Source organism: Cygnus atratus, chromosome 18, assembly GCF_013377495.2.
Source record: "Cygnus atratus isolate AKBS03 ecotype Queensland, Australia chromosome 18, CAtr_DNAZoo_HiC_assembly, whole genome shotgun sequence".
NCBI lineage: Eukaryota > Metazoa > Chordata > Aves > Anseriformes > Anatidae > Cygnus > Cygnus atratus.
In genome coordinates this window covers 13,065,425-13,079,117 of record NC_066379.1, presented here as the reverse complement: position 1 = coordinate 13,079,117, position 13,693 = coordinate 13,065,425, and the positions used below count along the sequence as shown (strand labels likewise).

General features: G+C 40.5%; 1 protein-coding gene across 1 annotated transcript in view; it reads left to right on the top strand.

Moving 5' to 3' along the window:
- The window catches only part of FASN (fatty acid synthase), a 48,111-nt gene that overhangs the window by 9,028 nt on the left and 25,390 nt on the right, over nt 1-13,693 (top strand). The window contains exons 5-16 of the mRNA XM_035568578.2: nt 396-596; nt 1,039-1,161; nt 1,804-1,919; nt 2,172-2,306; nt 5,093-5,552; nt 5,908-6,095; nt 7,358-7,547; nt 8,710-8,804; nt 9,196-9,330; nt 9,624-9,827; nt 12,895-13,010; nt 13,484-13,659. Coding sequence (XP_035424471.1) covers nt 396-596; nt 1,039-1,161; nt 1,804-1,919; nt 2,172-2,306; nt 5,093-5,552; nt 5,908-6,095; nt 7,358-7,547; nt 8,710-8,804; nt 9,196-9,330; nt 9,624-9,827; nt 12,895-13,010; nt 13,484-13,659 — 2,139 coding nt within the window. The remainder of the gene's footprint in view (nt 1-395; nt 597-1,038; nt 1,162-1,803; nt 1,920-2,171; nt 2,307-5,092; nt 5,553-5,907; nt 6,096-7,357; nt 7,548-8,709; nt 8,805-9,195; nt 9,331-9,623; nt 9,828-12,894; nt 13,011-13,483; nt 13,660-13,693) is intronic.

Genomic DNA, 13,693 nt, shown 5'->3' with positions numbered 1-13,693 from the left:
TGCCTTGAAGAGCAGTAGACAGGAGGGATCGTGGTAAGGGTAGCACCAGGAAGTGGGAGAGATTTCGTTGTTGAAAATGGGGAGATGTTACCTGGTTGTGATGCTACAATGTCTTTTTTTGATGGAGATGGAGGTGAAATTTTAAAATGTACCCTTAAAGCTAAACTGTTGGCATTTTTTTCCTCCTTTCTCATCCCGTGTTACTGGCAAGCAGGCAGAGATGGTGATTCTTGTCTCCCAGTGTATCAGGATTGCCTGTAATGTTCTGAAGCAACTGTTAGTATTTTTTAAATGCATTTTGTGGTAACCATCCTATAGTCTTTGGAGAGTAACTCAAGAAAAATTAACAGTAAAAAAGTGTTTGGTTTTTTTTTTTCCCCTTTCTGTTCCCTAAGGACCAAGCTTAACTATTGACACAGCCTGCTCCTCCAGTCTCATGGCTCTAGAAAACGCTTATAAGGCAATTCGTAATGGACGGTGCAGTGCAGCCGTGGTAGGAGGGGTCAACCTTCTGCTGAAGCCCAACACTTCTGTGCAGTTCATGAAGCTGGGTATGCTTAGTCCTGATGGTGCCTGCAAAGTTTTTGATGCTTCAGGTAAGGCATTAGCATGAAAAATCGTCTTGTTGTACGAGATGAACTTATTGCTGAATCTGTGACGTGATGGTCTGGTAATAGTGGACATAGTTGGTCTTGTCCTTGTTCTTAGGTGCACTGTTTGGGACGTACCCCGGACTTTATCTGTGTTGCACAGCTCCATTAGACCTAGAAAATTACCTGTGGAAAATAAATTGTATGGTTCGTTTCTGTGCCAGTGGGGAAAGGAAATAACTGTCTCTTGATGTAAACTTTCTTTCATCATTTGTGATGAGCAGTGAGCCTTTCTAGGACATTCTTTTTTAAACAAATGTACATGTTGTACTCCAAAGCAATCTGTTTTAAGCAATAGCTCAGGAATGAGATAACCTTAGTGCGTGGTGCTTTTGCTATTTTATTCAAAGCAGAACAGATTAATGACTTGTTCTGTCTCTATTCTCAGGAGATGGGTATTGTCGCTCTGAAGCTGTTGTTGTCGTTCTTTTGACCAAGAAATCCATGGCTAAACGCATCTATGCTACAATAGTTAATGCTGGGAGTAACACTGATGGCTTTAAAGAGCAAGGTAGGCCTTGAGCTTCTGAAAAGTGAGATACCTGCAGAACAGTTCATTCTAGAGTCTTTGTTATCAGAGAAGGATTATTGCAGGGTTCCTGTTCTTTAGGTGTGTGAGGGTTTTTCATAGTGCTTTTCTTTTTTTTTTTCCTTTTTCAACTTTGGTAACACAATGTTTAGGCCCCTGTTTTGTAAAGGAATGAAAGGAGACAAGTGGTGATTGTTATTATACAGAGTATCAGGACTGTCCTGTTGCTAGTTTAGCCTTCCTTGGGATATGTCTGGAGTAACTTTTGCACAGATAGTAGAAATGTACATGTTGTTACTGGAAGGCTCTTTTCCTGCTCCTGTCCCATTTTTCCCACTCATGGAGATGCCAAGTTTTATATGTTCTGCTTGATCTAAACATATAGTGTTAACCAGTATCTTCCCACAGTACTCTAATCATCAGTTTAGTTCCATTTCTGGTTCCTCTGCTCTTCTTTCTAAGAGCCTGAGAGGCTTACTCTGTTTGGTGCAAAGGACATAAGTATAAACCCTGAAAAGATATCTTTCTTTTTGACCTGGTAGCCCCAGTCAGTTGAAAGGGTGCTCAAAGCAGAACAGGAAGCATTTATCGAGAGAGAGGAATTGATGGCAATTCTGATTCTAGGTGTGACATTCCCATCTGGAGACATGCAGCGGCAGTTGGTCAGTTCTCTGCACAGAGAATGTGGTATCAAGCCTGGAGACATTGAATATGTTGAAACTCATGGGACAGGCACCAAGGTCAGTATGACCTCTTTGGTTTTGGGGTGTTTTCTTCCCTTGCACCACTTGTCACACTTTCACATCAAATTATTCTTTGTTCTTTCAAAATAAAGGTAAAGGAATTGTATTTCTGTCTTCTACCAGTTTCTGGAATATATACTGCTTCACTACTTTTGGATTTTACCCAAATATCTTAACCTTTCAGATTTTTCTTTTGTGGTGTGTTTTGGAAGTATTGGCTATTAGCCATTCTGATTATTTTCCTTCTAGGTTGGAGATCCACAGGAAGTAAATGGCATTGCAGATCTCTTCTGCCAATGTGAGAGAGAGCCATTGTTGATTGGATCAACCAAGTCAAACATGGGTCATCCAGAGCCTGCCTCTGGACTTGCTGCATTAGCCAAGGTAACACATGGCTTGTGAGGGAAAAAGCATGGGGGGTGAGGGGGGGACTAGTATTGGCTGTGTTTGTTTGTTTGTTTTAAAGAAAATTTGCACTGATCCAGAATAAAATCTACGCCGGTATTGATAAGTCAGGTGATTCTTTATTACCTACTACTTGTTTCGCCTGCAGATACTTTTAAAAACTCAGGTGGCTATTCTACAAGCTGTACATGAGTGCCTAGGTGACCCTCTGCCATGTGTACTCACAAGTGCATGCAAGCTCAAACATTATAATTCACACATACCACTCAATTCTACAGGAACATAACTCTGCTCAGAATAAGGGGTTTGAGGTCACCTTACTGATTATTCTTACACTGGAACTTCTAACAGAATGCTGTAGGTCATTTGGGTTCAGGGGAGATACAAATAAAGAGGTACTGGAGTAGTTTGAATGACCAAAGGTAAGAAGCAGTTTCCGTACCAGAAGAGTAGCTGATCCTTTGAGCTGTTTGTCAAGGATGTATTTTCTCTTTTCAGTCTGTCTTGTGTTGGTGAGAAGCCAGGTGATTTATTTGGGATGAGGCTACCAGCTTAAATAACTGGTTGTCTTAGCAACCAGCCTACTAATTACTGCTGTAGGCAGACAATCATCTCCCAGCTCTGGCTGCTAAACTGCTTAGCAAAGAGCTAGCTATTGTTCATGCTTGGTTGTAAGCCTATTACTGACAGCCTTATAGACATGCAAACTGAATTCAAGTATACTATCACTGCTATGATTTTAGGCTCTTTAAAATAATTATTATGATCTGAGTATGTACAGCTTTCTATGGATAGCCTTGTCCGCAAATAAAGCGTGGAAACTGCAATATCTGTCTCTCTGTAGAGGAAAGTTTAACTTTTTTTTTAGAACCTCTATCACCCAGACTGACACCTTTTTCAATAGAAGGAATGATGACTTGATTCATTAAAATGAACCTCTCCATCCTTAATGTGTTGTATGTTATGAGCAATTTGCTTAGTACAGTTCTTCTGTGAGGACTGAACTGTCAGGAGAGGATCAAAGCTTTGAGGTAACTGTTTCCCTGTTTGTGTTTCTTAGAGAATGCAGAATTGCAAAAATAGGGACCACAGTTTCTTTTTGAAGAATTCTGTGACATCATATTTTCTCACTTTTCCATCACTTTTTTCACTTAACTTTGTATCAGAATTTACAGCTGTAGGCAAGAGCCCATAACACCTTTCACATGTGTTAGAATGTGTTTTTGTTGTGCTTCTATTAAGTTGTATTAGGTCTTGTTCCCAGATCTGGCATGTTTGAGAGCACCTGAAGCTTTGTCTGGTTTGGTATTGGAAGTTCTGTCTCTGTTCTCGGTTCTTTGAAAGTTGGGCAGCAATTGACATTTTAATATTTGGAATTTTAATAAGAATGACAGATCTTGCATTCTTGAGGCCAAACCAGAAACTACACTGAGCCCATCCTTTTCTAAGACGGTAACTTTTTCAGGAAGTATGCAGTTTCTGTTAATTTTTATTTTGGCATTCCATAAAATGCTTTTACATATGAGGTGTCAGTTATGAAAGTAGATATTGGAAGTATCTGACTTCAGACTTAAAGAAAATGTTTATTATGGAAAAAAGAATAAGAAAGAAAACTAGGGTTTGCCAAGGCCACTTTAATTGAGTTCTGGTAAGGGAGGGAGAACTCATCAGCACTTTGCTGTACAGCAATTAGGCTGAGTAGTTGAAAAGACAAATTTCTTGTTGGCTGTGCTGTACACTCACTGTACTGCATTCTCAAACTTGTGTAGAAGCCATGGAAGGCTTAGAGGACAAATATGTACGTTTTATAAAGCAACAGCAAATTCAAAGTAAATAGTATTGTAGGTGTAGGATAGAGTTCATGAAAAGTCTTTTGTCACCGTGGCTTTATAATATGCTAACTGGAGATGAAATTGTACATTTATGGTTGTTTTCCCAGATAGTTTACCATGTCTGATGGTCAGCTTGGAAGAACTGTTCCCCAACCACGATCTGTTTATCTGACAATTTTGTGGTGATGAAGGAATTGCCAAACACACAGGAAATGCAGTATCTGCTACTGACCTTGTGGTCTTTGGTTTGCTGGACTTGTGCCACAAATGATTATGGCGTTGGTGTCATGGGCTGGTTGTAGTGTTGTTATTGAAAAAGATAGTTCTTGCTTGTTATTATAAGTCTTGTGCTGTTTTCTGTGCTTCCCTTTGGCTCTGCCAGTTCTGATCCATCTGCTGCTTTTCTGGGTCAAGAAGACATCAAATGGATGGAAAGCAGCATGAAAACCCTTTCACCAGTGCTTCAGTGTGTCTCTTTTGTGGTAAAGGCAGAAATGGGAGCATTTATTGTAATAAAGAATAGTATGTGTGGCCATCTGAATGGGGAAAGATGGAGTGTGATGAAGGAAGAGCTGAAAGAGGAGAAAAAAGATGTGGTATCTTTAGTAGCCAGGTTGCTTTTCCAGCAGGATTGCATGGCTTTACAGTTAGAAAGGGTCTGGAAGCTAAACTTAAAACTACCACCCTTAACCTTAACCACTGACTTTCTACATGGCCTTAAAACTTGCCTAGGTGAAGTAGGTACTGCCTCTACCACATTGATAATGTTAGTCTGTGAAGGGTCCCTTTATACAAAAATGAGAGGAGCTGCTTTTGTGTATTCTTACATAGCAATTTATAGTAATAAAAATAAATAAAACAAAAGGTAGTATTATGTGCTCCATAGTTTTTTTTTTTTTAAATAAAAATAAGAAAATATGTTCTGTCTTCCAGGTCGTTCTCTCTCTGGAACATGGGCTGTGGGCCCCAAATCTTCATTTCAGTGACCCAAATCCAGATATTCCTGCTTTACACAATGGCTCCTTAAAGGTGGTTTGTGAACCAACACCAATAAAAGGTGGCTTAGTCAGCATCAATTCTTTTGGCTTTGGAGGTTCTAACGTTCATGTCATTCTGAAGCCAAATGAGAAGAAACATCAGCCTCCAGAGACTTGTAACTTGCCAAGACTGGTTCAAGTTTGTGGCAGAACTCAGGAAGCTGTAGAAATACTAATTCAAGAGAGCAAAAAACATAGAGGATGCAGTCCATTTTTACGCCTGCTCAGTGATATCTCTGCAATTCCTGTATCCCTCATGCCCTACAGGGGCTACACCCTAGTTGGCACTGAGAGTGACATCGAAGAGGTTCAGCAAGTTCAAGCGTCTGGTAGACCACTCTGGTACATCTGCTCAGGTAGGTCCACAGCAGCGTCCAGGCTTCTGCATTCTTCTATAGAAATGAAGCTTGAATAGTTGGATCTTGTGCACTAATGTTTTTTCCACTCTCCAGAATGAGGAACTGTCATGCAGACCCACGGTATGTGTAGGAGAATCATGTTTCCTGTGTTTTATCTAATCCTTCCAATTTATCTATCTTTTGATGACAGCAAAGTCCAGAGAACAAAAAAGCGGTGCCTAATTTAGAGGGTGTTAGGTATGTGCAATGATTTGTCCTTAGATAGGATTCTTTCACTTCTAAAGCAAGCATGTGATGTCCACTCCTATTATATAGAGCATTACAAAAGCACATTTTCTTGCTTATCTTGCAGGCATGGGAACCCAGTGGAAAGGTATGGGCCTGAGTCTTATGAAATTGGATGTGTTTCGCCAGTCTATAATACGCTCAGATGAGGCTTTGAAGAACACAGGACTGAAGGTCTCAGACCTGCTTCTGCAAGCAGATGACAATACTTTTGATGAGACTGTCAATGCATTTGTTGGAGTAGCTGCTGTTCAGGTTAGTTGCAGTTAGATTTCAGTTAGTTTTGGGCCCAGCCCTTTGCAAGATGCTTTCAGGAATGTTGATCTAAACTGATCTGTGTGTGTGTGTGTATGTGTGTGTGTAATGTTGGGTAGTTTCTCTAAGATACTAAGGAACATATGAAGTTTCGTGTAAATGTTTCTGCCAAGAAACAAAGTTCTATAGAATGCCTTCTAAAATCTGTTCTGAAAAAGAACAAAATGATGTTAAATGAAGTCTCTAATTCTGGAAGAGTATCAAAGCAGGATTTGTTGTCTATTAAAGAAAACTAGAAACAGAGTTTTTAAAGTGATCTGGAAAGCTGGACTTGGCTCTTGCTTTATACAGACGCTCTTAGAATCATAGATTGGCTTGGGTTGGAAGCGATCTTAAAGATCATCTAATTCCAACCCCCTTGCCATAGGCAGGGATGCCACCCACTAGATCAGGTTGGCCAAGGCCACACCCAACCTGGCCTTGAATACCTCCACGGACGGGACATCCACAACTTCTCTGGGCAACCTATTCCAGTGCCTCACTACCCTTACCGAGAAGAATTTCTTTGTAATGTCTAATCTAAATCTATCCTCTTTTAGTTTAAGACCATTCCCCCTTGTCCTATCATTATCCACCCGAGTAAAGAGTACCTCTCCATCCTTTTTATAAGATCCCTTTAAGTATTGAAAAGCCACAACAAGGTCTCCCTGGAGCCTTCTCTTCTCCAGGCTCAACATCCCCAGCTCTCTCAGCCTTTCCTCATAGGAGAGGTGCTCCAGCCCTTTGATCATTTTTGTAGTCCTTCTCTGGACTCGCTTTAACAGGTCCACATCTTTATTGTGCTTGATGCACAAAGGTGCAGTACTCCAGGTGAGGCCTTATGAGGGCAGAGTAGAGGGGGACTATCACCTCCTGATTATGCCTCTCTTGATGCAGCCCAAGGCACAGTTGGCCTTCTAGGCTGCAAGCACACACTGCTGGCTCATGTCAAGCTCTTGGTAACCTCCTGTTTTTGGAGATAACTTCCTAGTATAAAGGTGCATAGTGGAGAGGCGCAAACAATACTGGAGACACGATGATTCTTGACATGCTTTGAAATGAGGCTGAAGCTGCTGTTATGTTTAAAAAAAAAAAAAAAAAGGGCAAGAAGAAAGTCTGTACAAAAAAGTAATCTTGAAATGCACTCAGCGCCGTTGTGTGCCTTTGAGTCCTTATACCTCCTTACTCTGGCATGGAATCATTAATTCTGCTTTTCCTTGCAGATTGCCCAAATTGATGTGCTGAAGGCTGCAGGTCTGCAACCTGATGGGATTTTGGGCCACTCAGTGGGAGAAGTAGCTTGTGGCTATGCAGATAATTCCTTAAGTCATGAAGAAGCCATTCTTGCTGCTTATTGGCGGGGGCGATGTGTTAAAGAGGCCAAATTGCCACCAGGAGGAATGGCTGCTGTTGGTAGGTGTCCGCTTAGCAAAAGAGTGATAGAAGAAAGTGCATCTGATCTCTGCTGTATGGCATCAACATAAAACTGGGCTCTGAAATGTGTTTGTGATAGCAATCAGTTCCCTAAAAGTTTGGGTACTGTTGCCTCTTCTTTTCTTCTGATGAAGAACAGGTTATAAAATATTGAAGTTGATACAATGGTAGTAATCTCTGACCTGTAATACAGAAGAGTTTTGGTCATCGTTCCAAAACGAAGTGGAAATAGAGAGATTTATTGACAGGTGACAAATGACAGAGTCCCAGTAATCACCTTGAAAAGAGATGTGAAAAACATAAGGCACTGTGTTTTTTCTCTTTACTCTTTTTAAAAAACAGTATTTCTGAAGTATGCAAGGATGAGACATGAAGTCACTGTTATGTAGTGGGCAGCTGGCTAGCAGAACTTAGTGCCACTAGCACATGCTTGTGCCTACTAGTACTTAGGAAGGAGCTTTCTCCCAGTCCAGCACTGCTCAGCGTTTCTGTCAATTGTAAGTTTTGTTCAAAACTGGGTGAAGTTTTGAGCTTTGAACCCAGCAGTTTGTCTTCAGTGGCTTCGTGGTAATTTATATGTTTAAAAATAACATGACTATTGATAGCATGATTGTTTTTCTGTTTCTTATGATTGGACACAGTGGTTGATTAAAAATGGTGAAACGCTTCAGAGAAAAGCTGTTGCAGGTCTAATGCAATGAGTTTGATGACTGGGTCTTATAAACCTACACTTCGTATTTTAACCAATGCTATAAAGTACTATCTACCTAATTGAGCATTTTTTCTGCTTGATATTAATTACGTGACACCTTATCACAGAACTTAGCTTAGAGTGATGCATATAATGTTTTTCATAATCTGATTTTGAGTTTAAGCTTTTACTGTGACTTGTATCCATGTAATATGTGCTCAATATGACAGTGACAAATGAAGTGTTAAAGCCATGAGATAAACATCCATTGATTTTGCAGAATCACTTTTGGGCAGAGGGGGGATGTCTGTGATCTTTCTAGGAATCCATTACAGTTTCGTAAAATGCTGAATTAAGTGCAGTGATTGCATGCTTAAATGGGGAGGATTGCCTCCCATCATGAGGCTTACTTCTCAAAACACGTGTTGTCCTGAACTCTTCCTCCTGCAGGTCTGACATGGGAGGAATGTAAGCAGCGCTGTCCTCCAAATGTGGTACCAGCCTGCCACAACTCTGAAGATACCGTCACTGTTTCGGGGCCTCTGGTAAGGAAAGAACTGACATGGAGCATGCCAGATCTGTGACTGGAACCTGTGAAGTTCTAGTTTGAAGAAAATGTGAAGCTACGCTGCTTGAAAAGAAAAGCACCCCTCCTGGTGGGAGGGGACATGGTGTTCTTTATGAGTTCAAACACTCAAAAGTTCTCTCAGAGGAATTGTAAGCTAGTAATGACACATTTCTTATGCTGAATACTCTTATAGCCATGGGTATAATGAGTGATGAATGATAATACTGAGAATGACAATAACCTCATAACAGATATGGCTCCCCTTAAGTGGCAAGTGATAAAGGGCATGGGGGGAGTACAGTGCTTCAAACACTTCCCAAATATGTTGGGAGCTGTTAGTTTTAGTTCTCTTTTATTCCTCTTCTCAGGACTCTCTGAACGAGTTTGTAGCCAAACTGAAAAAGGATGGTGTGTTTGCAAAGGAGGTGCGCAGTGCCGGAGTTGCATTTCATTCCTATTATATGGCATCTATTGCACCAGCGCTGCTAAGTGCTCTGAAAAAGGTAATGTTACTGAGTTATGGTGTGCATGAGTTGTGATGGGGCACCTGGATTTGAGCATCAGTGATATTAAGCTAAGAGGGTTCCATCCTTTAAGAGGGGAAGTCTCTTAAAGAGTACGTAGACATCTGTAAGGTTTGAAGTCCTATCACATTAAGCAGAAGGATGACCTCAGCAATCAAGATAAGGAAAATGTCCCACAAAAAAGCGGGCAAGGGCTTCTTGCTTTTGCCTGTCTTGCTCTCATCTATGACCTGTAACTCTTCCTCCTGTCCCTCTTCCTTGTCTTTCTGCAGGTCATTCCACACCCTAAACCTCGTTCAGCACGATGGATCAGTACATCTATCCCTGAATCTCAGTGGCAAAGTGATCTGGCTAGGAATTCCTCTGCAGAGTATTATGTGAACAACCTAGTGAGTCCCGTGCTGTTCCATGAAGGCCTGAAGCATATTCCAGAGAATGCTGTTGTAGTGGAGATTGCTCCACATGCTCTTTTACAGGTATTTTGTTTGATTATGTCAGCGTGGTAGTATATCTCAAAATGTTCCTGCAGGAAGGAAATTGAATGTCTGAAAATTAGGGAATAGTGCTTTTTTTTTTTTCTTTTCGCTTTTTCCCTCCCATTCTGAGAATACTATCTTGCTCGAGTACTTTCAATTCTCTCCCAGTTTTAAGAAATTTTGGTTTTGTGTTAAATAAATAAATAAAAATCCCAACATACTACAACTTCCCTAGCCATGCGTTCATGTTGTGGCCTTTATTCATTGTCTTACATTTCAGATAGCTGATAGGTAGCTCTCCAAACTGCAGTGAGTAAGAAAATTGTTTGGACCTAATAGGGCACGTGTGTATGAAGCAGGGCAGGGAGGAGAAATTCAAGACTAACAGGGCTTTTGTGTGGAAAATCTGGTATCGCCATCTGTACTTTCATGTTCTTGTATTGGAAAGTGGTAGTTGGTAGTGGTGTTTCTTTCTCCCCTATTCTCCTTTTCAGTTTTTAAAAGCTAGTTCAGTCGATACTGTTCTCTCTCACTTCATTTGCGGACTTGGATAATCAAACTTACATAGCCGTAGAAATTCAAGGAGAAAAGAAAACACAATGCCACACTAACATGACTGGCTAAAGTAATACAGTATGCAGTGTTGCATCTCTTACAGATATTAAGTATGTCTACATCATGTTAATTTTTCAAAGAAGTAAGATCTGAGTTATTACTCTCAAAAATACCTTTATGCTAATATTAAGATGCATGCTTTTAGGTATTCTCCATTATTTTGTGGGGCTTTGAATTATGTGGTGTCCATTCCTCCTATCCTTTCTCCTCACCCTCAATGTGAGCTGAAAATAGACAGCACTTCAAATGGAACTTATAAAAAACAGAATGTCCAAGCATTAACCATCTTTAATGAATGGGATTTGAGGAGGTTTTCCCCCCAGCCTCTGCTAGGTAACTTTGTCCTATGTGATCAAAGTAGAAAGCCAGAGTGTGCCTTTGGATTCCTGAAGTGTAGTCTCTCCTTTGTGTTCCCCTACCTTCCAGGGAATTTGAGTATCATTATACTGAAGCAAAACGTTGCTTCACATATCTACATTATTTGAGAGGGTGCTAATGAGGTGATTATAGGTAAATGCAAATTTGTATGGCATCAAATGCTTTCATCAGCTTCCAAAAAAAGACTTGGATATCTATAATACCAGGCATACACAAAATGTCTTCTATCATCTATTTCAGAACACTACTAAAAATGTTTTCTATTTCTAAGATACTGCTAGATGAGTATTCTGACCTTCCTGAGAGTTAGATGAAAATTGAATCCTTTTTCCTTACTCTTTGAGAAGCCTTACCCGAGGAGTGGGTTACAACTCAGAAAACTGCATTTAGTTGCCTTGTATAGGTTTATGTAGTGACTTAATAAGCGTGCTGTGAAGCCTGCGGTTTGAGTATAAGTGTACAGTTGATACCTTTTTTCCCCCCCTTTGTACCCTTTTGAAGTTGTAGAATCATAGAATGGTTTGGGTTGGAAGGAGCCTAAAAGATCATCTAGTTTCACTCCCCATTGCTGTGGGCAGGGACACCTTCCGCAAGACCAGGTTGCTCAAAGTCCCATCCAACCTAGCCTTGGACACTTCCAGAAAGCAGGTATCTGCAGCTTCTCTGGACAGCATGTTCCAGTGCCTCACCACCGTCATAGTGAAGAATATCTTCCTCCTCCTATCTATTCTACACTCTTTTAGTTTAAAGCCATTACCCCATGTTCTATCACTATGCTCCCTAATAGAGTCCCTCCCCAAATACGATGTGAAAGAAAGCATAGTTCTTAACCAGACCAAGTATTCCCTTCTCAGTGATACCTAGATACTAAAATTTTTAAGTAGAGTTGAGGAAAATACCATTCACAGTATGGTCATGGTAATAGTAGTTCTTGTAGGTTTCGCAAGGTAAAAATTGGAAGTAGCTCTTTTAGGAACTTTAGGACTTTTCTTTGGAATGGTAGTGCGGTAGTACCAGTAAGCATTGTCCTTCGAGGCTAAGTAGTCTGAGACCACAGGAGCTTTTTGTTTTCATAAACTTTTTTCACCCCCCATAATTATCAGATCTTTATTCCCTTTTTCCCATCCCATAAGAATTGGTCATTGTGAATTAGCCCCTTAGCAGAGAATGCAGTACATGAGGTACACTAGGTTGTGCTTGTCTCACAAGATCAATTCTGTAGTCTTGTGCTTGTCCCACAAGTCTCAAGAGCTGGTCCTTTTTATTTGCTCCGTGGCACGCAAAATGAGACAAATCTTAAGAAGATCCATTTATGAATCAAGTTTTATAGTTGTACAGTGCTTCTGAGTTCCAATCCAGTATATATTTTTTATGTATATTAGTTTTATTTGCGCTTTGAAAGTGCGACTTGAAGGGAGAATCAGAGCAGAACTATTTAGACATGTAATTTTCTCGAAAAAGATTTTTTACTTAATATTAAAATCACTGTACCGTTTTGGAATCTAATGCAAGTGACTAATGATTTCATCAGCTGGGTTTGAGAGTGTTGTTTTTCTCTTCCTTCCTCCTTCTCCCACTTAAAGACTGTAGACCAAATTAAAGAACAGATCAAATTTGGGTCAGATGTTCAAGGTTGGGTTTTTGATTTAATAGCAGTTGTTTGGAAAATGCTCTAGGAAGCTACAGACTGAAAAAGGCTGATCCTGGGAGCAAGAGCTTAAGGAGGGGTGGCGCACAAGTGGGAGGCTCAAGGGGGTGATCTTGCAGTTCTTGAAGTGTAGCTGTTGATTTCACAGGGCAATTTGCCTGGGAAGGGGAGATGTGTGATTTGACAGAATTTCATGAATATTACATATATTCTTCCTTACAAGACGTGCAGCTTCCTGGGTGGCTGGAAGGGTATTGTGCTGTGCTGCTTCTAGCCTGTTAAAATGTGCACGTTCTAGCACCTGGCACAGGTGCAGAAGCAGTTTGACAAAACAGTTTCTTTGTAGTGTGTGGAAGGGAGGGAAAATCAGAGGCAAAATAGTTAGTAATACTTTCCACCAGTGATTTCTGAACTCTACTTGACCAGGCTATCTTGAGGAGAAGTTTGAAACCATCATGCACTATTCTACCTTTGATGAAGAAGGACCAGAAGAATAACTTGGAGTTCTTCCTAACACAGACTGGAAAGATTCATTTAACTGGGTAAGGAGACTAAGGGATCAAGGGTGAGTGGGGTGTCAGTTAGGAGAGAATTCAAGCCTCTTCTCTAGTATGCGTGTCTTCACCATGATTGAAATACTCCTTCAACAAACTTGGGAAAAATGGGATTTACACCTATGCTTTACATATTTTATATGCTCACTTAGGAAACATTTCCGCAGGTTAGAGATTGCTTGGGCTGGGGAGGTGCTTTTCAAAGAGAAGGAATCCGTTTCCAGAGGCCTAGGAACCTGCAACTGGCTCATAGACAGTAAACTTTCTATCTCATAGACTGTTAGAATTAACAAATTTGGCTACAGTAAATGTTCATGGAACCCCTGGAGAAGTCTCAGACATGGAGCCCAGGAACAGTTACTATATGACCTTTAAGTATTATGGTCAATTTTCTTTTTTTTTTTCTTTCTTTTTTTTTTCTTTTTTCCCTCCAATTGTCTTGATCCTTTTTGTCTTCCTAGGATAAATGTTCTTGGAAACAACTTGTTCCCATCTGTGGAATACCCTGTCCCTGTGGGAACACCCCTTATTTCTCCATATATCAAATGGGACCACAGCCAGGACTGGGATGTTCCAAAAGCTGAAGACTTCCCATCAGGTTCCAAAGGCTCTGCATCTGCTTCAGTCTACAATATTGGTATGTTTGTCAGTTGGTTTTGTTTGTTTTCCTA